At 39.6% G+C, this 26450-nt stretch overlaps 1 protein-coding gene across 1 annotated transcript in view; it reads left to right on the top strand.

Annotated features, from left to right (window-relative positions):
• Window positions 1-25324, top strand: part of GALNT8 (polypeptide N-acetylgalactosaminyltransferase 8) — a 46128-nt gene extending 20804 nt beyond the window's left edge. Inside the window, 11 exon segments of the mRNA XM_035028424.1 lie at window positions 2829-2944; window positions 2947-2994; window positions 7765-7948; window positions 8644-8841; window positions 9335-9449; window positions 13864-14049; window positions 15016-15058; window positions 15061-15152; window positions 15704-15799; window positions 16842-17009; window positions 24262-25324. Of these exon segments, the coding sequence (XP_034884315.1) occupies window positions 2829-2944; window positions 2947-2994; window positions 7765-7948; window positions 8644-8841; window positions 9335-9449; window positions 13864-14049; window positions 15016-15058; window positions 15061-15152; window positions 15704-15799; window positions 16842-17009; window positions 24262-24405 (1390 nt within the window). The 3' untranslated portion in view covers window positions 24406-25324.
• Window positions 25325-26450: the final 1126 nt, after the last annotated feature.

The following is a 26450-nucleotide window of genomic DNA, read 5'->3' as shown; positions in this document are numbered from 1 at the left end:
TAGATATATAAATCAGTGGTATAGAATTGGTACCAAGAAATAAACTCTTATGTTAATGGTCAATTGATTCTTGACAAGGGTGCCATGATACTGTGATTTATACTAAGAAATATATATTTGGTCTTCACCCCTGTTCCTGACATAGAGTATCTAAAATCCTTGTAATTTCCTAAGAGATAAGAGAGATGAAAGTGTCTTTTGGTATCCTTAACAAGCTCCTTTCAGCCCTGAATTAATGAGGTGACTCTTAGAAAGCCTCTAAGGCTATGAGCTGGTTGCTATAGTAATGAACCCTATAATTATAAGGTTGGGATATTCAGTTCCTCCTATATCTTCTGACAGGGGAGAGAGGATGGAGATAGACTTGACCACTAACAGGCAATGATCTTATCAATTATGCCTATTAAAGCATGAAGGATGCCAAGGCTGTGCTGCACCCCAAACTCCACTGGGACAGAAGTTCCTGTGCTCTGGACCCTTCAGAACCCTGGCCTGTGTATCTCTTCACATGGCAGTTCATTCATATCTTTTAGTATCTTCTGTAATAAACTGGTAATCTAATAAGTAAACTGGTTTCCTGACTTCTGTGAGCTGCTCTAGCAAATTAATCTAACCCAAGGAGGGGGTCTTGGAAACTTCCGATCTATAGCTAGTGGGTCAGAAGCACCAATAACAACCTAAACTTGTGATTGGCCTCCAGAGTGGTATGTGTGTGTGTGTGTGTGTGTGTGTGTGCCAGTCTTGTGGGTGGGAACTCTTAACCTGTGTGATCTGATGTTAACTTCAGGTAGGTAGTATCAGAATGCAATTAAATTATAGGACACGCAGCTGGTGTCACAGAATTATTTGATGTGAGGAAAAAAACCCACTATCCAGTCATCAAAGTTTTCATTATGAGTAGTGCTGTGAGTAGAGAGAAAGAGATACACAGGAGAGTTTTTCCTCTTTACAAGTGCTAAGACAACTGAATGGGGGTAAGAATTATCTCTTCAACAGATGGCACTGGGACAACTGGTTATTTATATGCAAACAGATGAAACTAGGTCCTTATATCATACCATACATAAATATTAACTCAAATGATCATAGATGTAAATAAAACTAAAGCTCTTAAGAGAAAACACAAGATTAAATCTCAGAGATCATGGGTTAGTCAATGGTTTTTAGATATGACACCAAAAGCATAAGTGATAAATGATTGAAAAGCTGGACTTCATCAAAACTGAAAAATTTTTGCTGCAAATAATATCATCAAGAAGGTTAAAAACAGCTCATAGTGTGGGAGAAATACTTGCAAACCATATATCTGATAAAGTGCTTGAATCTAGAATACATTAGTAGCTCTTATAACTCAATAATAAAAAGACAAATAACTAAATTAAAAATAAACAAAGGACTTAGACAATGTTCCAAAAAAGATACACACATGGCTAACAAGCACATCTGAAACTAATGATATAGTAACTATATATTAACTAATGGAATTTAAATAAAATAAGTTAATAAAAGAAAAAAAAAGATGCTAAACATCATTACTTATTAGGGAAATGGAAATTAAAGTCACAGGGAGGTAATACTTCACACCCACTGGGATGACTATCATCAAAATGACAGATAATGACAACTGTTGTGCAGGATGTGGAGAAATTAGGACCCTCATTCATTACTGGTGGTAATGTAAAATGGTTTGGAAAACACTACAGCAGCTCATCAAATTGTTAAACAGAGTTGTCCTATGACTTAACAATTGCACTCTTAGGTGTATATATAAGTGAAATGAAAATATATGCCAACACAAAACTTGTTCAAGAATGTTCACAGTGGCATTAGCAACAGCCAAAAAATGGAAAATATTTTATATGTCCAACAACTGATGAATGGATAAACATGTGGTGTATCCATGCAATGGAATATTGTTTGACAGTAAAAAGGAATGAAGGTCTGATGCATGCCACAATGTGGATGAACCTTAAAAACATTATGCTAAGTGAAAGAAGCTAGTCATAGAAAACCACATATTATATGTTTCCATTTATATGAAAAGCCAGAATAGACAATTCTATAGAGATAGAAAGTAGATTAGTTGCCTTCGGCTGAAGGGAGTGGGGGTGGAATGGGTTGGGGAGAAATGGACTGGTAATAGGTATGGGGTTTCTTTTTAGTGTGATGAAAATGTTCTAAAATTTGACAGTGGTAATTGTTGTTCAACTCTGTGAATGTTATAAAAAACACTTGTATACTTTTAAATAGGTGAATTTTTATCATATATTAAGTACATCTCAATAAAGATGTTAAAAGTAAAGAATAAGCTAGTTCCTGGCATATGGTAAGCATTTAATAATGTAAACTATGAAAACTATGAAATTAAAAAAATGTGTCAAGCATAATTCTTTGAACAGTTCCCCACTTCCCTACAGTGGTGAAGTAGAGGTTTGTGTCAGAAATGACTGACAGCCTGAGAATATGGGGAAAAGGTGGTGGCAATGACAGAAGACTTCTGGCAAGAAAGCAAATTTAGAGATGGGGGAGGAATAAGGAATCTTTTTGGGGGAATGTTGGATGTTCAAGTTGATCCATCTACTGAAGATTGATATGAAAGACAAGGATTTTATCCTCATAAGAGGAAAATTTTGGTTAAGCAAATATAAGATCTTGCTGCAGTGACAATCACCTTAGAGTTTCCCTTCCTAATGAGTTTGGGGGTTGGTGAGCCGATTAATATATTAAAGCATCATATATAGTGAAGGGGTAGATTAGATAGTAATGTTTAAGTAATTTTTAAAAAGTTTTTAAAAAGTAACGTGGTTATTTAAAATGGTTTCTTATAGGTGTCTTCAGAAGACATATCCTTCACAACTCCCATCCCTTGGTGTCATTCTCATATTCATGAATGAAGCTCTGTCCATTATACAATGGGCCGTCACTAGTGTCATCAACCGCACCCCCCTCATTTGTTAAAGGAGATCATCTTGGTGGATGATTTTAGCTCAAATGGTGAGCAACTTGATCAAAGAATAATAGTTTATTGACTGCTGAGCTGGAAAAGAGTTTTATCTTAGAGTTTAGGACACTTTAGTTTCCTCATATAGTGAAGAGAAAGGGATCATTTATTGAGGTCGTATGTGCTGGACACATTAATCTTCACAAAGTCAAGGCAGAGGATCATCACCTTGATTACATAGATGGGGAAGCTAGGACACAGAGAGATCACATAATGTGCCCAAATTGCAGAGTGAGTTAATGGTGGAGCTGACTCAAGTCTAGGACTGAGTGACTCCGAAGCCTTTCTATGTACCATGATGGAGACCTGAGGGAGTAAACTGGGGTCCAAAATTAGACCTCAGATACCAAGAAGGGATTTAGAACTGTTCCCTATGAGGAAAAGCAATCTTTCTGTGTAATTAAACCCAGAGAAAATGGAGCTTTGGATGCTGAGACTCTTCCCAGTGGCAATGTTTCTTGCTCATAGCATGCCCCCTCCCCATCCCTATCTAGTTCACCCAGCGGGGACATGAAGAATTGGGAGATAGTGGGCAAAACATGAATGTTGGTAATAATAACTATCTCATAAACTGCAAGGAGAGTTACATGAGATAATCATGGCAGCTAACATTGTTCCAAGCACCTTATGTATGTTAACTATTTTAATCATTACAATAACCTATGAGGAGGAACCACTGTTTTGGCCATTTTACAGATGCAAAAACCTAAGGCATAGTCTGGTTAAGGAATTTGCTAAATATTGCAATGCTGGTAAGTGACAAAATTGAGATTTGCAGAGTCCAGAGCCCTATCTCTAGCCACTATGTTCACTGATATAATACGTAGGTGATGAACAGTATTTAGCACATAGTAACCTCTCAGCCAGTGTTAGCTCTTAGTTTTTTAAATTTTGAAGAACTAGAACAAAGTCACAGATTTGCGGTAGCAATAAGGAAGAAATTTCTGAGAGTAAGGACTATGGAGTGGCTGCTCATGGGAGGCAGAATTTGTTCCTTCTCTGGGGGATCTTTAAGTACGAGACAGGTACTTATTGCAGATTCAAATTAGGGGCATATATATATATATATATATATATATAATCAAATTAGGGGCAGTTTGACCTAAGAGGAAGAGGCAAATGACCTCTAAACTTTCCTTTTTGGATTTCCAGACACTAAAAATACTCCTTTTCATGTTTTAAATACCTTCCTTTCTTGTCATTTCAATATAAATGCACAAAAAAATAAGAAGGTACAGTTCTTAAGCAGAATTCCATTGAAAACCAAAGAAAAGAAAATGGCTGACTTCATTCCTTTCTGTGCAGGCACACCTAGTTTTTGAGTAGGAAATAAGAACTTGATTAGAAAGACCTCTGTCCTCAACATCTGGACACACCCTGGCTCCACTCCCTGTCTCTGTGAGATGATCTGAGGCAAGCCGTCTCACCTGTCTGAGACTCAACTTTTTCATGGGGCAAATGTAAGGACTGAGCTGGGGGACCCCTGAAGATATTATTTCCTGTGGGAAAAAAAAAATCAATGGCTCTTTAATTCCACATTCCATGAAGAGTAGATAAGAATTAATTCAAGATTTCTACCTATGGAACAATGAAATCAAAAGATACAAGATTACAAATGTAGGTAGACACATAAAGAGAAGTCAAGCAAAACTCTGGATCGTTCCAAACTATTCCCTTATCATATAATACATCTCTCTCACTTTGGTCAGGAACCCATTATGCTTTTCATAGAGATAATGTGTGAATTGGCAAAGAAGAGGGGACTGTTAGTCCTTCTTTGACTGGTGTCCCTGGGACAGGGATTAATTTCTCTCTCCTTAACCATAAAATATCAACTAGATTGGTCCTACACTGAACAGAACTTAAAAATCTGTTTTGTGTTAAATTGAGGAAAATAAATGGAAGTCTACCACATATGCCACAAGAGAAACTTACTATTCATTTGACTTCGTGGGGCAAGTAATTCAACTACTCCATGTCTCCACTTCCTCACCTGTAATACGGGGGAAATAATAGTGTTTACCTGATAGGACAATTTTGAAGATTAAATAAGACATGTGAAGTCCTCAACACAGGACTTGCTCGCAATAAATGTTAACTAGTGTTATTACTCCTTGTTTACCTCAGTATCATTTGTAGTACTGTTGAAATGCCATAACTTGATTATGTCCCTGTCCTTTTCCCCCTAGATATGAAGCTTCATTTGTATCAGGTCAAATGTTTCAAGTGTCAACAGAGCTAATCCAACTATTTCAGAAATTGTATTAATATATGTGGGATTCTACATATTCGCTCCAATTTTAGGCAAATTTTATAACTAACAACTATTTATTTTGTACCAAAAAACAAGCACTATGCAAGGAAGATTTCAAGAAGTTCCCATATTAATTTATGAGGCAAGACATACCTATGGAAAGATATTTCAATATATGAAGAATGGTGTGTCAAATTGAGTGAGCTGTTAGTGAATGCAAGAAAGCCTGGAGAAATGGCTGGGATGAACTAAAGAGGCTTCCTGGAGGAGGAGGACTTGGATTGGGACTCGAAAATTTGGTAGGATTTAGAAAAGCAAAGAAAACAATGGAAGACTGGGTGTGTGTATGTGGGTGTCGGGGATAGAGAGTGATGAAAAGAATGATATGAGCAAATCTGCAGAAGCCAGAAGCACCCTGAGCTGAGCATCCTGGAATAAAGAGTTTGGGGGCAAAGAGGACCAGTGGGAGAGCAAGGCTGAGAAGGAGGCCTAAGTTTACTTTAGAAGATCCATTGAAGGGTCTTTAATTCTTGTGCTGGACTGTAGGCATTATTTCTGAGAGGATGACTCAGAATCTACAACTTATAAAATTTTGGAATTGGAAGGATCTTGGCATATTATTCAGCCTTTCTTTCTAAGTTGAGGAAACAGAGATCCCCAAATGGGAAGTGACACAGAAATAGATAGTGAGGGAGGTTGAATTACACACTAGATATCTGGGGTCTATGGGAAACTCTTTTTTCTCTTTTTTCCTTTTTTCTTTTTTTCCCACCATTTTGGTTCACACAGTTTATTTAAGAACTCATACAGAATACTCAAGATAAATGATTTTTAATCCTCATCTTTAATTCTCTTCTTTATCCTGGTTAATCTGGAAGTAATGTAATTCCTAATTATGCTGTTAACAACTATGTACAACCAACCACACAGAAGAATATTCTTCATATTTCTTGGTGAGATTTTTCTAATGCCTTTTAGAAAAAGGTACCTCAGAAGTTATGGTAATCCTGCTCTTGCTCCTTTCAATGATTATAACACCTCTACCAGGATTCCCAGGTTTTCCATTCACTTTGATTTTTTCTTGAAGAAATTGCTAAAAAAATAGGCAGAATCCATGATTCTTCTACAAGGTGGGTGCCATCAAGGGTGAAATTCAGAACCTGCTCCCTCCCCTCACTTTGCCACAAGCCTTTTCAGGGGCACCATGGTGGCAGAAGAAGAAAAAAACATGGCAACTCCTTCTGATTGCTTCCTGAAAGTAGTGACTGGGTAAGTGTAGGGACTTTCCAGCTTGGTTTCTCACAGTTGGAGCAAAAGCCTTCAGATCCACTGGCTCTCTTTAAAACCTTCAGTTACTGAGTCAGTCTTCCTGGAGTGCACCTGGGAAAGTTCTAATATAGGGCAAATTTTTGTGCCACAGTCATGTAGGTATTGCTTCCAGATCTTGGTCATTCCAGCACTCACAAATCTACTCTTCTTCTGAGAGAGGAACCAGCAAGAATTTCATCTCTGGGCCCTGGGAAGAGAGGGATAGAGAGAGATCATGATAAATCCAACCAAGTACACACATAGTTCGTGAGGCAGCATTGCATGGTGGTTAGACACAACATGGGCTCACATCCAGGGTATGCCACTTATTGGATGTGTAACTTGGAGAAGTTTCTTAATCTCTCTGTGTCTCAGGGTTTTTTTTTGTCTGTAAAGTGAGGATACTGAAATACCTACCTTATAGGATAATTTGAAATTTAAATAAATTAATGTTATCAATGGAAAACTCAGTCACTTGGTTAGATATTTTAAACACTGCTTAGTGATTTGCATGCAAGTTTTTCTCATACATATGAGGAAGTCAACTGGTAGGCTGAGTCAAAGAACAAATTTATAGACAGCCTTTATAAAAGACAGGGGAAAGAGGGAAGAAAAAAAAAAGGAAACAATCTGGGAATAGTGAATCCTGTTTGCATAATTTAGGGGACAAATTCATTAGCTAGAAGCTGGAAAAGTGATTAGCCTGGGCATTCTGTCCAAAACTGGTCCTTGAGTAGGCCAAGTAGAAATATGTAAAATAAGACAAAACAGTTTCAGTTGTTTATGGATTCTCCAGAAAATCTTGAGAGTTTAGCCATGGGGAAGACATTCCAGGCTGTCTCCACAATGTCTGTTCATCAGCATCTCTACCTTAGCTAGGTCAGGTCTATCTACTCATTCTTGTGAGAATTCTCAATACACATAAAGCTTATATAACAATCCTTGTTACATGGTAAGCGGTATGATTATTCTAAGGTAGTTAAACTTCAAGGGAAATGAGATTAGGAATGAGCATTAAGCCTGAGGATAGAATGGAGAGAAGTAGGTGCAGGGGAAACACTACTTATTTCTCAGTCAAGATGGTAGAATTGCTCAATCTAAACTGGAAGTAGTCCAACCACTACTATATAATAGTATGAAATTTCTACACCACATTGATTATTGCACTCAGAATTTCTATAGGTGTGCATTTGGTTGGCAGGAGAACTAAACGCATACTTGGATGAGAAGATTAAACTTTACAACCAGAAGTATCCAGGACTACTAAAAATAATACGGCGTACGAAGAGAAAAGGTCTTGCTCAAGCACGCAACACTGGCAGGAAAGTGGCCACAGCTGATGTGATTGCCATCTTGGATGCTCATGTTGAAGTGAACGTTGGGTGGTAAGGCTCCAGGAAGTTTCTTCTAAGAAAGGGGAAAAAGGAGATACTGAAAATGTACTACATACAAGACAGGATATTATGGAAATAGGGAAAGATAGCACCAGATCTCGAACAAAGAAAAGATCCAAAGACAGGGTGTTTTACTCAGGGATTCGTAACACTAAACTACTAAAGAAGTAATAGTTTAGTGTTAGGAAAAAACAACAACCAGAACAAAAACAAAAAACAATGGGCTTGGAGTGTTGACAACTGGATTCTGACCCTGACTTTGCCAAACAACTTTGTGACTTTTAATAAGTCACATTTAACTAGACATTTATGTCCTTAACTATAAAATGAGGAAATTATCTTTTGATGATTCCTAAGGTTTTTCTCAAATAGTAAAGAGACATCATTTTGGAAACAGGGAGACTCAAAGAGTTAATGTAAATTTAGGCAGAATACAAATAGTCCTGTTCATAATGACTTGAGAGTGGTATTTGGGTACTAATTCCAAATCTGTTCTTGACATATCTGTTCTTTTCATATCCTGAAAACTGCGAGTCTTTGCATTCTGGAGTATCCTACTCAGAGCTCAGCACAGCATAAATGAAAAAGGTGCTCAATGTCAGGGCAAAGTGCTTGAGGAGGTTTTGTTTGCTTGCTTCTTCTTACTTTCGTATCCAACCTGGATTTGTTACACACTCTTCTTCTAGGGCAGAGCCCATTCTGTCTCGGATTCAGGAAGACCCCACTGTAATTGTGTCTCCTGTGTTTGACAATATTCATTTTGACACCTTTGAACTGGAAAAGTATGCATTGGCAGTTGATGGCTTTAACTGGGAACTATGATGCCACTATGATCCACTGCCAAAGGCCTGGTTTGATCTTCATGATGCCACCGCTCCAGTGAAGTAAGTCTGAGATTTAGGGAATTTGATTAGAACATGGGAAATCAGGAATGGATGGTGTGGGTTTTGTTTATCTTTTATGGTACTGATGGGAGTGGGTGGGAGAAATGGAGGAGATGGGGTGAAGGACAGAGGATAGAGAAAAAATTATAGGCACTTTAGGCTATCTAAGGACTTTCAAACAAAAACCAAAGTATATAATGTTTTAAAAAAATATTTGAGACATTTTAAGAATTTTCAGGCTATGAAGTAGGGATATGAAGATGAAAAAGGTGTAATTTCATTATAATATGAGAAGGACTATGGCAGGATGAGGGTGAAGGAAGGCTACATGTACTTAGTTCAGCCTGAGGGTTTAGAGAAAACCTTCAGGATAAGAAGAGACTTGAGTAGACCTTTGAAAGCCAAATCATCATTGGCTTTCTACCCCTCACCACCATCCTGACCCATTTCTCTCATCAAGAGGTTAGTAACTCTCTTACTATGTGTTCTATAGGAATCCTTCCATCATGGGCATCCTGGCTGCCAACAGGATCTTTTTGGAAGAGATAGGATCTCTGGATGGTGGGATGCTGGTCTGTGGAGGAGAGAACGTGGAGCTTAGCTTGAGGGTGGGTACATTTTCTTCTCATTATGAGAAAAAGCAGAGGGGGAAATAATTGGAGAGTAGTATGGTCTTTGGAATTCTGGAACAAGGTTGAATGTCATTGGCTCAAGAGATGGACAAATTATCATGTTTCCAAGTCACTAGGAAAGGCAGTAAAACTTCTGGAGTGGAACTTTCTAGTATAGGTTTGTATAATCTGGGAGATATGGATGGAAAGAGGTATAATTGAGGCTCGGCAGATGGTATTCTTATTTACCTTAAGGGAAATAAGCATTCCAAGCATTTTTCCAAGCATTTCCTAGATCTCATGCATAAAATATCCCTCCTATAGTATTCCTTTTGCAGCTTCTGTATAATCCAGAATCCTTTGTTAAAAGGCCTTGCCCCTTGGGTTTGTGATTTTTCTTATTAATTTACCTTTCTTTCATCTTCCAGCCTAAGACTGAACTTTAAAAAAGGCACTAACTTATGTTAGTGAGAATTACATGAGTATTGGAAACAGACAGACTTAAGTCCAAATCCTACTCTACCACTTGAAAGTTTGTGTTATCTTGGGCAGATAGAAGCTCTCTAAGCCATACCTACTACATTGAGCACCTAGCATGCTGAGTGACATGTGACTTATGCTCATAAATGGTTAATGATAAAAATAATAATGATAAGGATGTCAGGATGGCATTGTAAAAAAATGCTGAACTTGGCTTCTAATCCTGACTCTGCTAACTCACTGTGGACTGAGGTTCTATAAAATGGCTTTTTTTTCCCCCCAAGCCCTGAAATTCTGTGCCTGAGACCAGGTGATCTCTAGTCCATAACAGTGTCTGGAAGCATACGATATTTTCTAAAGCTTATTTAGATCTACAACTTTCAATTTTTTACTTGGAACTGATGACCCTAGAACTATATATTATACCCAATGAAGACCTAACCAGGACCTCACATTTATGTGTTAACAAATACAATTTGAGTCCCTATCTGGGTTATACCGTAAGCCACAGTAATTGTTGGGCAGAGAAAACTACTGCTTTGCATGTTTGTCTTGACCAGTTTTCCCTTTTATGAAATGAAGAGAAACATCCTTGTTTCATCTACCTCATAAGGATAATGGCACTGTTAAAATGTAATAAATATTTTTAAATGATTTATAAAGATATTAATTGAATCCTTGTTTGACTACTGTGAGAGAGGCTAAAATAACAGGTTTAAACAAGATAGAGATTGATTTCTTTTTCCCAGAACAGTTTGAACATAAGCAGTTCAGGATTAAGATGGCAGCTTCAGGGTGATGGGAACAAAAACCCATCTTGTGGTTCTGCTACACTCAACACCACACCTGTATTCTACTCAGTAGGAAGAGAAAAGGGGGGAAAGACAGAGCATGTTTTCTTTTTAAGGGCACTACCTGAAAGTTGTCTATGTTATTTCCCTCAAATCCCATTGGCCCCTGCTGGTCATATGGCCACTGGTGAGCGAAAAAGTCTGGGAAATGTAGATTTCAGCTAGTTGCTATGTGTGCAGTTATTCCTTCTACAACTATAGATGTAGAGGGAAATAGGTATTGAGTGTACAATTAGTCTCTAGCACAAAATAGAAATGTAGAAATAATTATTTTATGCATGGTACTTAGCAAAGTCCTAAGATGACCTTAGTTACATTAGGGCTGATGTTTTCCCATCTACCATAGCTTCCATGAATTTGGAACTCCAATTCTCCAACTTAGGACCCCAAGCCCTTCTTACCATTTCTGAGTTCCCCATGCTTTTCTCTGCTTTCTTCTTCTGCTGCTTCTTGTCTGTTTCCATTCCCCTCACCATCCCATATTGAACTCTGGTATTTTAGTTTCCACAAGAAATTCTCTTTCTTTTAATATTTTGTGCTTTTTTGATAGATTTTGCTGGAAATGTAGGGAGTGTCAGGGAAAGGCCATTCTTTTCTTTTTCTTGGATAAAACAGTTCTACCCATATCTAGTTTCCTTAGTTTGTGTGTGTGACTATTTGCCTTTTAAAACCTTCCAGCACTTGTTAAGATCTGTCTTTCTCCAGTGACAGATCATGGGGAACATTAGAACTGCATGGAATGTTTTGTTCTGACATCTAGAGGCATGGTAGTGATAGTGCACATGGAAGTGTATAAATGGAGATGGACTGTTGGGGTTGATGCTCAAGAAAGGAAAACCAGCATTTATCAGGCACCTTGTGTATTCCTGACCCCTTGACAGAGCTTAATAGGCTCACTGCTCAGAATCCAATTCTGTCATTTACCTGCTGGTAAATGTGGGCAACTTACTTAAATGAGGATAATAATAATACCTACATGTTAAGGATTAAATTCATGAAAAACATTAGGGTAACATTTGCCACAGAGCAAGTCATTGTTACTCTAAGCAGAAGCTTTACATCTCTCTCTGTGTGTTACACACACACACACACACACACACACACACACACCCCACACACACAGAATGAGAATGGAGGAATGTTTGGCAAGTGGGAATAAACTGAAAGAGTAAAATTTGAAAACTGTTGGTCAAGGATAATAGTTAACATTACTTCATAAATGGCAATCATGACTTTTATCTTTTCACTTGAATTTAAGGTTTTTTTTGTGCCAAAATTTTTTTCTCCTCTGAATTCCTGTGGATTGGAAACTACCAGCAACTAAAAAAAATGAAATAAATTTGTATTTGAAATTTTAGATGTTTGGCTTCAGAAACTAAAATCTGAAAGCACATGAGTTTTAACCTCCACATGATTCTGGAAACTAATGAAGAGAAATTCAGGAAGATAATGGAAGAAAAGATCTGTTTCAAGTTAAAAATCATAGACATTTATGGATACTTGTTATGCCATTTATTCCTCCTGACAGCTTTATGCCCTTTGTGGATGAGCCACCTGAGACTCAGAAGGGGAGTGTTTTGCTTCTAGTTGCCAGGTATGCAGTGATAGAATCAGGGTTTGAACACAGGTCAGTCTGACTTCAAAGCATGGCTTTTTGTCATTGTGCTAGTCTGGGTTTTGGGGGATGAGGGAGAAGAATCTGTGGATTCAGAAGTAGAAAAAGGGATAAAAAAATTTTGAAAGTCAGATAAGGGGACTGACCCTTCAGGTGGTTAACTGAACCAGCAGGACCTAAGTTCCTCACTCTTATCTCAGAGGCTCCCTTGGGCATGAAGGTAGTAGGTTTTTAACCACTGCTAGATAGGCCAATTAACTCCCAGAAACTGCACTTTTCTTGGGAAACCATGAGGAGAAGACACTGGAGCCATTATATCAATCTAATATCATTAGATAATTCTATCATCTATCTGGATGAAGATCATATTTTTAAGCCAAATATTAGAGTATGTGGCCTGAAAAGTAAGTTTGTACCCATCAGGATGGCAAAGAAGAGTATTTATAATTATATCATTATATCATAAGTCATGATATCTCTTAGTCAAGAATTACTTGTATTAGTTATCTATTGCTGTGTAGCAGGATTATCACAAAGTTGGTGATTCAAAGCAAAGTGCATTTACCATCTCACCGTTTCTGTGGATTAAGAGTCCATGCATGGCTTAGCAGAGTCATCTGCAAAGCTGCAGTCAAAGTGTTGGCCAGGGCAGTCAAAGCGTTGGCCATTGAGGATTGACTAGGGAAAGATCTGCTTCCAAGCTCATGGGATTGTTGGCAGCACTCAGTTGCTTGAAGCCCTCTAGACTGAGAGAGCATTCAGTTTTTTGCTGGCTATCAGTTGGAAGCCACCCTTAGTTTCTTGCCCTGTGGCCTCTTTATCATGGTGGCTCACAACATGGTGGCTTGCTACTTCAAAGCCAACATGACAGCACGTCTCCTAACCAGATGGACACTGCAATCTTATATAGTGTAATCACATACATGCAATCATGTACATCCTATCACCTTTGCCATATTCTATTGGCTAGAAGGAGATCACAAGCCCACACTCAAAGGGAAGGGATTAGAGAAGGGTATGAACACTAGGAGGCAGGGATCATGGGAGCCCCTGAGAGTCTGTCCACCACATTGCTTTATATCTAGTATGCAGGACAGAGTGGGTCTTGGGAAGTGAAGTCCAGTGAGATTGGCTCAGAGTGTGGTACCTCTTAGGACTCTGGCACTTTCTTGGGGATAATAGAGCCAAAGGCAGCCATTCCTTTGGTCTGTTCAGGAAGATTTCCTGAAGGATGTAGGATTTTTGGAGCTGTCTGAACAATGGGAGAGAAGAATTTTGGTAGATTTCTAATGAAGGTTGTTTTAGGTAGGTAGGTTGAGAGGCCACATTGAGATGGGAGTGAGAGAACTAAATTTACATTCTTTAAAAATGATTCCAAAATGTGTTCTCTGTGAGTCTACAAGCTATGCTGCTTCTTGGTCATGGGCCTAGCCTGCCCAGGTGACTTTCTTTTCTTCTTTTACAGGTGTGGCAATGTGGAGGGAGAATCGAGATCTTACCCTGCTCCCGGATTGCTCACCTAGAGAGACACCACAAGCCCTATGCCTTGGATCTGAGTCTTGCCTTGAAGTGTAATGCTCTGCGAGTGGCTGAAATCTGGGTGGATGAGTACAAACACATGGTCTATTTGGCCTGGAACATACCTCTCCAGGTTTGTCATGGATTGAACAGAAGCAGGGAAGAACGAAGGAGGAGGAGGGGGTGATAAGTGTAGGAAATGGGAGAGATAGAGTGAAAGTGCCATCCCTGCCCTAAAAAATTAGCATAAAGTTCCGATGGTGCAAGGATAATGACATCTAACATTAGGTAGTAATACTATGCTCCAGGTAGTCATTAATCATTGCAACATATCTATGAGGAAGGTTTTTTTTTTATTCTTCCAAGTTTACAGATGAAGAAACTGAAGTACAGAGAGTTGAAAGGAATTTGTTTAAAGTAATAAAGTAATAAGCAGGAGAGATATAATTTAAACCAAGGAATCTCCTAGATTCTATGATCTTCATGCATCATCTATACTGGGGGATTCCTTGTGGGGCAGGGCTGGACATTAGGAATTTATGGGACATGGCAGGTGGGATGTGGGATGGTGGGAGTAGAGACTGTAACCCTGCTGGATGCACACAAATGAGGATGGCCTTCTTGGCTAAGGCCGGCCACCTGAGGTTGGCATGGCATGCTGTCTTCTGTCCTTGAGCTGCGACTCTGGGCTCAAGCATTCTTTCCCTTTGATTCCCCACAGATATCACTTGTAGAAAATCTCCTTCAATCTCTAAATCTTGCTACCAGAATATTCCTTTTGAAAGCCTTTTTCTATCATGAGGAGTATTTTGTGCCTTACTGGTGTAAACATTATCTCAAATGGGAGCAGTCTGCATTAGCTTGCTAATGAAGGGAAATAAACCTGAGTGGCCCTACTATGCAGGCCTTGCAAGTACCTTTGAAGCTAGCAGAGATTACTAGGTTTCAAGCTCTTCCCACTTTACTTGAAAAACTATAATTATCAAGGTTACCTTCCAGGCTATCAGGAAAATATTTCATTCCCTCGTGTGTCATTCATACCCTTTGGTGGAGTCAAGGATGTTATAAGGCACAGAAATAGTCCATGTTTAATTTATAGAACTCTGGAATCGATTTTGGAGACATTTCTTCCAGAATGGCACTCCGGAAAAACTGAAATGTAAAACTTTTGACTGGTATCTGAAAAATGTTTATCCAAACCTGAAGCCAATCCACAACATTGTGGGCTACAGAAGAGTATGTATCATGAAATTGCAACTCAGATTTTAAATATTTGACTATAAAAGACAATGGGACCTGAATTACATGACAGCTCAGAAAAGCATTTCCTAATTCCATCCTGTCCAGGATTATCTTTCTAGCCCTTACCTCCTTTCTCAGCTTTTTGCCCTTGGGCCTTCTCAGTGTCCTTTTGTCTCTTGCTCCCCAGACCCCATCTCTTTTCCTTGTCTTTGCCTCTGGTTCCTTACTTTGCAAACTGCAGCCCTAGATCTGACCTCTCAGTTTCTCAGCCAACCAGGGTATCTGGCTTGGTCCCCCTTCTCTATATGTGCTGTGACAGTCTGAGGGGTGGGAGTTCTTAGGAAGGAACATCACAGCAGCACCTCCTTCCAGCATTTGTCTAGTGCAAAGAGAATGGCTTCCAAGATCCCAAACCTCTGCTTCCTTTTGGTTGGTAATTTCTGGCACCCTTGGAGTAGTGGGGAAAAGGCACGACGTAGGGAGGCTTGAGGGCCCTCTTTCTCTACCTCTTTCCAATGGTGTTTCTGTGTGTTTTGCCCTTTCAGATGAAAAACACGTTGGATGAAAATATCTGCCTGGATCAGGGACTTGTTTCAGGCAAAACCCCCAGCATGTTTTATTGTCACAAATACAGTCTGCAGGTATCTTCCACAATCTCCCCTGCCCCAGGGTGAGTCTGTTGTGGCTCAGCCCCTGGCAACACTTGCCAGATTCAGACTAAGTGTTAGATGATGGGAAGGCAGAAACAGAGCATCCTGAGCAATGGGTAAGGGTGAAATCCAAACCTGTCTTTGTAACTAAGCACTTCGAAGTCCATTCAAAAAATCATACTAGACAGTTCAACTTTGGGTACAGGAATGATAGGTAGAAAGTATGCTCTGTCACATTTGTTCACAATGGTAATATTTTCATTGACAGTTACCTCAGGTTCCACCTGACAGTTCCCTTCCCCTCACTGTCTCCACCATCCTCCCACCACTCCTGGTATGCCCTGGAAGGTGGGCAGGTGATGCTACCTGTGACTTCTTCTGTAGAGGAGGAAACAGGGGCTAGAGAAGAGAGGCTAAATGGAAGTCGCTCCATAGAATAGAAGAGACCTGGCATCAAGTGGATGGTGCAGCCTGGGGGACTTTTTCCCCTGAGAATATTTTCATCCATCTTGTTACTTTGCATGTTGCCCTCACAGGGAACTTCTGGTAGTATGTATGATAGATAAGCATTTCCACCTGACAAATGAAAACACTGAGACACAAAAAGAACCCACTTGTCCAAGCTCACCAAGCAAGATAGTATCAGATTAAGAACTGGAAAGGTTTCTTGACAAGCCCATAGCTGGAGCTTATGATGACAGCTTCTGAAGTTCAGGTGTGTGTGTGTGTGTGTGTGTGTGTGTGTGTGTTTCAAAGATAATCTCCTTTGTCTATGCAAGTCATGATTGTGTTGGAGTCCTTGTATGGAATCAAGTAGGCTGGTGCCCCCTCCTTATGCCTGGTCTTCTTCCTAGAGTCAACTGGGGTTTGAGGAGAAGGAAGAGGAGGTGGATCCTTGTTACCCATGAAAGTTCAGTGCTCCCTCGTAGTGATTGAGTACATAGGGGACCAAGGAACAGCCTTCATGCCCTCTATAAGGTCAAGGACAGCCCCACTGACCGTATCCATGACAGATTCCTTTGCTCTCTTTTAGAATGTCTACTATCACCTAACTGGGGAGTTCTATGTGGGACCACTGATTGCGGAGGCACGTACTGATGATCACTGCCTGACAGACCCTGGCAATGGGGAGAAGCCCATTTGAGAGCCATGTTCCAAGGCAGTCCAAAACAGACTGCACATATATTGGGATTTTAAACCGGTGAGTCACATGTTTTTTTATTTTTATTTTTATTTATTTATTTTTTAAAGATTTTATTTATTTATTTGAGAGAGAGAGAATGAGAGAGAGAGAACACCTGAGAGGGGATAGGGTCAGAGGACGAAGCAGACTCCCTGCTGAGCAGGAAGCCCGATGCGGGACTCGATCCAGGGACTCCAGGATCATGACCTGAGCCGAAGGCAGTCGCTTAACCAACTGAGCCACCCAGGCGCCCAGTCACATGTTTTTTTTAAAGATAAGCATATTCAAATCTAGTCTGTGAGGTTCATATTTGATTTGATAGTGTTTTAGAAGGACTGGCTTTGTGGCAGTGGTAGGGAAAAGACTGGAAATGAAACTGGGCGTGGAACCCTGAGTCTGTTGGCGAAGGTGGATGGGTAAGGGAAGCAATATTGGAATCTGTTATAGTTTAACGGTAAGAGTTTAGGTTCGGTCCTAGTTCAGTCACCATTAGCAAGTTTCTTACCCTCTCTGATACTCAGTTTCCTCATTTATAAAATGGAGATCACAATATCTACTTTAGGAGCCTGTTGGGAGGATTAAATGAGATAGTGTGGTGCCTATTTAGCATGGTGCCTGCACATAGAAAGTATTCAGTAAATATTAGCCATTATGATTAGTTTTATTATTAATGGTAATCAGAGAATCTGGAGCCCTGGGCTGAAATTTGATAGTATAAAAGCCCTGGTTTTAATTTCAATATCAACTGACTAAGAACAGGGTGGAGGGAATCTGGCAGAATTCACAAGACAATGAGATAAGGGATTTGACTGACTATAGCCTACATGTGAGTTTACTGTGTGATGGGGCTGCATTAAGCCACATTGGCAGAGATGTGATGTCCTGATGAAGGGAGGCAATGCTCTGTCTGTGATGGTATCTCTGAGCATTTTGGTACTGTGTTAGGTTCAGGGGCTACATTTTAACAGACATGGATCAATCTAACTCATTTACTCCTAATGTAAAGCTAATAACTCTTCTAAAAATCTTCTTTCCAGGAAAACATATATATGCACATATGTGCACAATTTTGCTTACAATTTCAGAGGGTTTTTGGATCCTAGATCAAGTCTTTTTGAACTAGGCACTATCAGTGAGAAGGAGGAGGAGGGTAAGCTGTGTTTCTGCTCTTACTTCCTGCTCTATATGGAACTACATGTAATTCTATGAAAGGCTATGCTCCCTCTTATCTTAGGCTTTTGTGTACGTATTATTCCCTCTCCTCCCACCTCTTTACTGGGCCAACTACAAAATGTTCCTCTGGCCTCAGACATTGTCTTCTTTGAGCAGCCATCTGTGACTCCACAGGACGAGGATGAGTGATTCGTGCTCTCAGGGCTCTTCGTACAGGTTTTATCTCACGATTATTTCTAAGTACCTCCTCACTTGCTTCTTTTAATCACTAGACTGTGAGCTGGAGGGCAGGGCCTGGGTTTTGTTGTTGTTGTTGTTGTTTTCTCTCTGGCATCTAGCACAGTGCCTGGAACATGACAGGCACTCAATAAATAATTTCAGAGCAGAGGAAAGATTGGCAAATCTGGAGGCACTAGCTTGGAGACATGAGCCTAGAGAAAAGATGATGCTGATTTCATGAGGAAGAGGGATTAGATTTGTTCAGTTTCTGCAGGGGGGCAGAATTGAGACCAGTGACTGGAGATCAAGGAGAGGGAGTTCAACTTAACATAAGGGGAGGACTTTCTAATAGCCTGACAGCTTAAGCTATCCTACAGAATAATGGGCTGCCTAGCAAGGTGGTGAGCTTTCTGTCAATGGCAGTCACCAAGCAGACATGTTTGACAGGCAGGTCCAGTGTGCTAAATGTGAGTTTTTGATGTCCTTAACAGTATCTTTTTTGTGTATGCAGAAAATACTATCACAGGTTTACTTTAGTTTTAAAAATTAATATTAAATTAAGTTATAAATTAAAGAACTATAGTTTTTCTTAAACTTTTACATTCAGCTTAGAAATCTTATTATTTTATTAAAAAACCCAGCAGTTTTTAACAATCACTTTTTTTTTCATTTCCAATCTGTATGACTTTTATTCGTTTCGTTTTTCTTGCCATATTACATTAGCTAGAATTTCGAGTACTATGTTGAATAAGAATGGTGAGAATGGATATCCTGACTTTGTTCCCAAATGCAGGGGGAAAGCATTGAGTCTTTCATCATTGCATATACATTAGCTGTAGATTTTTTGTAGATGCTCCTTATCAAACTGAAGTAATTTATCTGAATTTCTGACTTGCTAAGAAATATTTTTATTGTGAATGTGAGCTGGATTTTGCCAAATGCTTTTCCTTTGTCAATTGATATCATATTTTTTCTTCTTTAGTTTGTTGATATGATGGATTACACTGATTAATTTTCTAATGTTGAAACAACCTTGTGTGCCAGGAATAAACCACACTTAGTCATGGTGTACACTTCTTTTCATAACTTTATTGGATTTGGTTTGCTTGTATGTTGTTGAAGATTTTTGTGTCTGAGTTCATTAGAGGTAATGACCTGCAGCTTTTCTCTTTTCTTTTTTTTCTTCTTGGTACTGTCTTTGGTTTTAGTATAAAGGTAATAAAGGCCTCATAAAGTGAGTTAGGAGGTGTTTTCTCTTCCTAATTGATAAAATTTGTCCTATTGACAAAAATTTAGAATAGATCAGTTTCTGAAAGAGGCATTTCTGGAAGAGATTTTCTGGAAGAGATTGTCTTAAATTGGCATTAATCCTTCTTTAAGTGCTTGGTATAATTCTCCAGTGGAACCATATGGGCCTGGAGGTTTCTTTCCAGGGGCTTTTAAACCAGGAATTAAAATATTTTAAAACCCTTTTGGCCTTGTGTGTACCCCACAAATTCCTGCCTATACTCAAAACTATCAGCACAATCCCCTGAGCCTGAAGCCAAGTTCAGTGAGCCTGGTTTCCACTCTGAAGCACCCAAGCATAGACACTTTGCTCCTTGCACACTTCCTGCATTCAGATCTGCCAGCTTTCTAGGCCTGTGTGCACAGGTGATGTGCCAGCCTGGCAGGCCTTCTTCCTGGAGCTCAAATTGAAAAATTTTTTAATAGTTCAGGGCTATTCAGATCATTTATTTCATGTTGATTGAATTTCAGTGCTTTATGGTTTTTCAGGAATTGGCCCATTTCTTCAAATTTATGAGTATAAAGTTATTTGCAACAGTGAATTAATTAATTTATTTATACAAGTGACATTATATTAGTTTCAAGTGTATAACATAATATGCCTAATTTATGCATAAATTGCAAAATGATCACCACAGTAAGTCTAGTTAACATCGATCACCACACATAATTACAAAAACATTTTTTTCTTGTGATGAGAACTTTTAAAATCTACTCTCTTAGCAACTTTATGGGGGAATTTACAATTTAATAAATTCCCTTAAACATTACATACTATATTTATAAATTTAATACATTGAATTTTCTTTCTTAAGAATGTCAATTATCTGATTTTAAATTAATGATTCTTAAATTCTATTATATGTTTCAACAGTGTTTGCAATTTGGTAAGATTTCACAAACTTAATTATTCAATTACACATTTTTAAATTGGTAACACAAGGTTAATCTGTAAGATTTTTTTTTTAAACATAGCAGGTACTTAAAAATAGTAACTATACACAGAATCTTTAACAAATACTATGTGTTTAACATCTTTACTTGATCCTAAATCTCCCAGGAATTAAACATACTAGTTATGCTAAAGAAACAATTATAACATCTCAAACATTTTGAGGTTTGCCTTTCCAAGAGAATTTTGGAAAGATCACTTTCTCAGCTGGCTGAAGTTGCTGAGGGAATATAGATTCTGGTTGGGTGTGAGGCCTGGAGCTGCAGGACATGCAGGGGAATTTTGCCCACCACTCCAATGTCCAAGCCAGGTCCCTTTTTAGGTGACTGTGTCAAGAAGTCCAGAAGTTGAAGAAAGAGGTGATCATGTAGCTCATGAGTCAATTCATTCTATCTAAGCCTTTCCTATCCACCTTATCTTAGGATCACAGTTCTTTCAGGTAAGAAAGCTGTAGACACAACTTACACATTCGTTCCACTAAAAAGCTACCAAAGATAATTTCCAGAATTGAGAGGGAGTTAAGACTAAATAATCCTTTCGTCTTCCAATTGCATGATTCATGGTTTGAGTCAACCAGAGGAGGTGTGACTTCTGAAAGCCACAAGAGAGATGGCATCAATGACTGAGAAGGGACCCAATTTGAACATCTGGACTTTGAAATGAGGAGCAGAGTTGCGAGTAGAGACATACTGAGATAATGGAGGGTTGGGGTAAATGTCATCATGCAGAAGTCTTCTGGATTGAGTGACACAAAGAAGAGTTCTGGGAGAGGCAGTGAGAATGAGGAGTCAGGGTTCGAGAAATAAAAAGGAAGAGATACTGTGGGAACGTGTCACGCTAGTGGGCACAGTTGCAGAAGGCAGTTTAGCTCTCTGCGTGAAAAACCCTGATGCTAATCAGCGCCCCCAAATTAATTGTGACCCCTTTTATGGTGTTCATTCTGTTTTAAGACAGTATTTTAAAAAATAATATAGAATGTGGGTCAAAACTAATATGGAAAATATCTTAATATTTATCATAGCAAAATATTAGGAAAAATTAAATGCCCGACAGTAGGGGAGATTTTTGTTCATCCCCTGAATATTGAACTGAATATTATATAGCCATTCAAATTATATCCTCAAAAAGTATATTTTCAAAAATTAATGAAATTGGAAAGTACACGAGATATTAAATCATGATATTAAACTTAAAAAGCAGGATATACAAACTATATATACAATGTTATTCTATTACGAGTACTTCTAATTTTTGAAATATGCTTTCCAAATTAAAAGAAAGAACACATATTCCTTCTGTGAAAGTGGAAAATAAACAAAACCAAAAATTCCTTAAAAACTGTCAGACAACACCCCCTAAATAAAAACCAAGCCAAATATGTATAAGATCCAGATGAACACATTGTAAAGGAAAGAAGTCTGAAGAAGGTGCAAAGAATACTTCCAAAGGACATGTCACATGGAAGTGGAGAGAAAATAGAAAAAAAAAAAGCGTCACTGACTTTATCTAAAAAATCACAATAAATTAGAACAGCCAAGATTTATTGAGTACATATAATGTATAGGCACGATCTAATTTAATCCTTACATAAATCTTACAAGAGAAATATTATCATTAGCTCTACTTTACTTATGAAGTTACTAAACCACAGAGAGTCAAATAATATAACCAAGGTCACATAGCAGATTAAATGTCCAGATTCAAACACAGAATCTTATCCACTGTTGTTATCGCCTCGTTGCTTGGGAAGTTTGGTTCTGAAAGGGAGGAAAGCACTGAATTTTGGTTAAAAAGGATGATAGAGTTAAGGATTATTTTCCCCCTCTAATATCGGGGGAAATACATTGAATTTTCTTTCTTAAGAATGTCAATTATCTGACCCAGACACATAGAAAAGTAGAATCTGGAATCTGCCCAGAGGGAGAAATGAAAGAACGATGTTAAACAGGAAGAGTGTTTCTCTGGCATCCACATCAGAGCACGGGGCTGCTAGCAATAGAGAGAGGCAGGGCAGCTCCTTTGAGACCACCCACAAGCAGTGTCCTGAGGGTCCCTCATGGCACTTGGGGAGGGACTAGACTGGCTGGCAGTGTGATCTTTTCAACAAAGTGAAAAAAAAAAGCATTTAGTGTAAGTGAGCATCAAGCACCAAGTGGGGACCAGGGTTAAAGAGTGCTGAAGAGGTCTGGAAGAATAACCCTAAGGAGTAAGCCAAGTTTTAAGCCAGACTTCTGTAGGCACATTTGTGGTCAGGCCTGCTTGGTTGGTGGACCCTCTCCAGGAGCACCCTGTGGGCTACAAAGGGGGCCCACAGAAAGGAGCAGTGGAGGTGACAGGAAGATTTCTAGAACCAGGGGTGCCTGCGTGACTGCCCGCACTGGGGAGGTACACTGGGGAGGTGCACCTCAGAGAAGTCCAGTGTGGGCAGGGCAGGCAAGTTTAGGGGAGCAGGGTTGGCAGTGGGGGTTGCATTTTGTAATGGAAAGAGATCAGAGGAAGCAGGGTTTGGACATACTGCTGCAGCCCTGCTCAATGTTGAAATGTTTGGTGGTAGGTTCCAAAGTGGGACGGTGAGATCAGGGTCTCTCACTAGACCTTCAAATAGAGGCTGTTAACTCAGGATGACAGCAGAGGGCAGGGTGGATAAAGCGAAAACAACTTCACCGAGGCACTGAAATAGATTCTGTGAGTGATTCCTGCAAAGAAGTGGAGAGGGGTGTAGGAAATGGGAGGACTAGGAGAAGAGGACAGGACCAGGACAGATGGCATGATGACAGTAGTTGAGCCATAGATATGAGGAAGGAGCTTAGGGGCTGGAGGTGGCACATAGGAACAAAAAGAAGGATAACCCTTCCTCCCCTTCCCCCTTTAGAATGGGAAGAGTCAGAGATGTACTAATTTACTGCACATCTTTCATGTCAGGCACAAGATGCTCAATAAATATTAACCAACTAATTTAATTCAATTAGTATTAATTTTAACCCTAATATTAACTATAAACCCATTTTACAGATGAGGAAATTGAGACTTAGGATAGGTAATTTGCCGGAGCCCTCTCCTATATGTGGTGGAGTAGGGATTTAGCCCAGACTCTTTGGCTCCTAAGCCCATAACATTCCCAGTAGTAAACTTTGGTGAAGCCCCCAGGGCAGAACAGGTAGGAACTGCTCCCCCCCACAACCCCCACAGTGGTAGAGAAAACAAGCTGAGATGCCTGAATGTAGCTTCTGCTCCTTTGGCCACCAAGCTTCACTGAAGAAGGAGGGAGAATCCTGATGGGTTTCATGGGCTCAGGGATGAAGATGTGGAAAGGAAGGCCAAGTAGAGAAGGACCATGGCTCTCCAAGATGTGTCATGTCTAGACAGTCACACTGCCCTGATGCTTCAACCTCATGAGAGGTGGATGATAACAGAAACCCAGCACAGCCTTGCTTCCTCCTAGATCTGTGGTTAGTCTGCCATGGTACTAGTAGAGAAAGCCCTGGGTGGTCTAACTCTGCCCTTTGCTTCATTTCCCCTCTGGATGACTGGCAGAAGATTGAGGGACTCTTCAAGCATGTGGCTGAGCACAGCAGGAAGAGCAGAAGCAGGGGAGATGAGGGCATTTTGATACCTTGACTCTGTCTCTTCTCCATCCAGGAAAAAGCTGTCATGAACAGAGCCACCAAGCGATGTCTGGAGATGAAGAAAGACACTTCCAGCATCTATGAGCCTGTGCTCCAGACCTGCACCACACAAGCGTGGACAATACAGTATACTGTGCAAAACTGGGGGTCAAACTAGCTTCCAGTGATCCTCAGAGAGCCTGGATTTGGGATACCAGTTCTTGCCACTGGAATGGCTTCTACTCCTAATGCAGCTCAAATAGGGAGAGGGTGAGGATAGGAAAGTATGTGTGTATGTTTACTGTGACTTCGGCCTGCAACACACAGGCTAGGGGAGACGAAGTGTATGCGTGTGTGAGGATGTCCAGGCTGCAGACGGGTGAGGAAACTCCCCCAGCTTCCCTTGGAAAGTCATGATATATATCAAATGCCATTATTGGAAACTCCTTGAGATAAGCACCATCATCTGGCTGCTGTGTGGGGACAGAACTAGGAGGGTGGAAGTCTATCATTGACTTCTGCCAACACTGTTTAGTCTTCATGCCTGACAACTACTGTTGCCATCTGCCCCACACATCCTCCCCCAGCCCATCTGCTCAGAGACTTCCCAGACAGCTTGGGGGCTGCTCCATGGGAGAGGCTGGGTCATCATCGGGCTGACAGCATGACAATGATTCAGGTGGCACCAGTTCTCTGAAGGTGTGTTGCCCCTGCTGTTCCCCTTTTCTGAACTGTCCTGAAAGATGCAGCAAATAGACAAGTAATCTTTAAAAATTCCTCTGTCATCACTCCAGAGCAGTTTTATTTGGATTACCCAATCTCTCCCATACCAAAGAGATTCTGGAGGCTGAGGGTAGGAGAGAACGTGTCTCCACTAATCCCAACTCTGCACAGTGCATAGAGAATGGTAGAAAAGTCCAAGTCCATCTGAGTCTTTAAGTAGCTTCTAACACTTAATAGACTTGATTACCTCTTTCCTTCCATTCTCCCTGAAAATTATGGAGAAATTGAGGCTTGAAACAGAGGGGCATCACTTATTGGGACACAAAGAAAGAATTGTAGGCACAGACTTAAAACCAAAGGCACTTACTGCTGTCTGTTGGATAAATCCTTTCCCCTAATTGGTAAATTGGGAAGAGATGTCTAGGGATGCCAATTTTGGCAAGGTCCTGGTGGTTGGTGGGAGTGGGCACCATGATAGGAGAGGAGGTAGGATGTTATATGTATATGTTGTTTTGTGGTCTCACCTTTCAAGGATGTGCAAACTGGTCCCTTCCTTAAGAGCATCACCTTTTCCTTTTAGTTTTATGTCAGTGCTACTTGGGTATGATTCTGGGAATAATTAGGCTTCTTTTAGGCATTAGGCAGACAAGACACTGATAATTTAGTACAGAATTAAATCAGCTAATTTTTTTAAAGTAAGCTTTTAGAAGTGCATAAGTCATAAGTGTACAGCTTGATAAAACTTTCACAGTGGCCGAATCCATATCCAAGAACTAAAACATTACCTTAGGTAGGATATTATGATGAAAAAATTAAGGAACAGGATAAATGTTAAGCAAATGTATAACTTGTAGTTTCTTCATAGCAAATTGAAGGGAAAATGCAATTCATAGCAAAACTTTTTTTTTTAAAGCTTGTACCCATTAGAAAGATGGGTAAAAAATGGGTAATATCCTTAAACATACGAAAAGATGTTTTAATCTCACTCAGAGAAATGCAAATTAAAATGGTACCGAGATAATTTTTCACTTAAATAGGTGAAAATTAAAAATTATGACAGCACATTCTGTTAGCAAGGTTGTGGGAAACAGATAGTCTCATATTTTGATGATAGGGATGCAAATTGGTACAACCATTTTGGAGGGATATTTGGCAGTATTTAAAAATACTGTAGGGGCACCTGTGTGGCCCAGTTGGTTAAGTGTCTGAGTCTTGATTTTGGCTCAGGTCATGATCTCAGGGTCCTGAGATCAAGCCTCAGGTCAGGCTCCACTCTCAACAGGGAATCTGCTTGAGATTCTCTTCCTCTCCTTCTGCCCCTGCCCCTGACTCATGTGCATGTGCATGTTCTCTCTCTCAAATAAATAAATAAATCTTAAAAAATACTATATGTGCACTTTTTTGTGTGTGTAACTCTACCTTGAGAAACTCACACCTCCAAAAAATAAGAAAATACTTATGTGTAAATGAATTATTTGCAGTATTGAATTTAATTATAAA

Source organism: Mirounga leonina, unplaced genomic scaffold (assembly GCF_011800145.1).
Source record: "Mirounga leonina isolate KUSES-001 unplaced genomic scaffold, KU_Mleo_1.0 Mir_201, whole genome shotgun sequence".
Taxonomy (NCBI): Eukaryota; Metazoa; Chordata; class Mammalia; order Carnivora; family Phocidae; genus Mirounga; species Mirounga leonina.
This window is presented reverse-complemented; position numbering and strand designations above follow the sequence as displayed.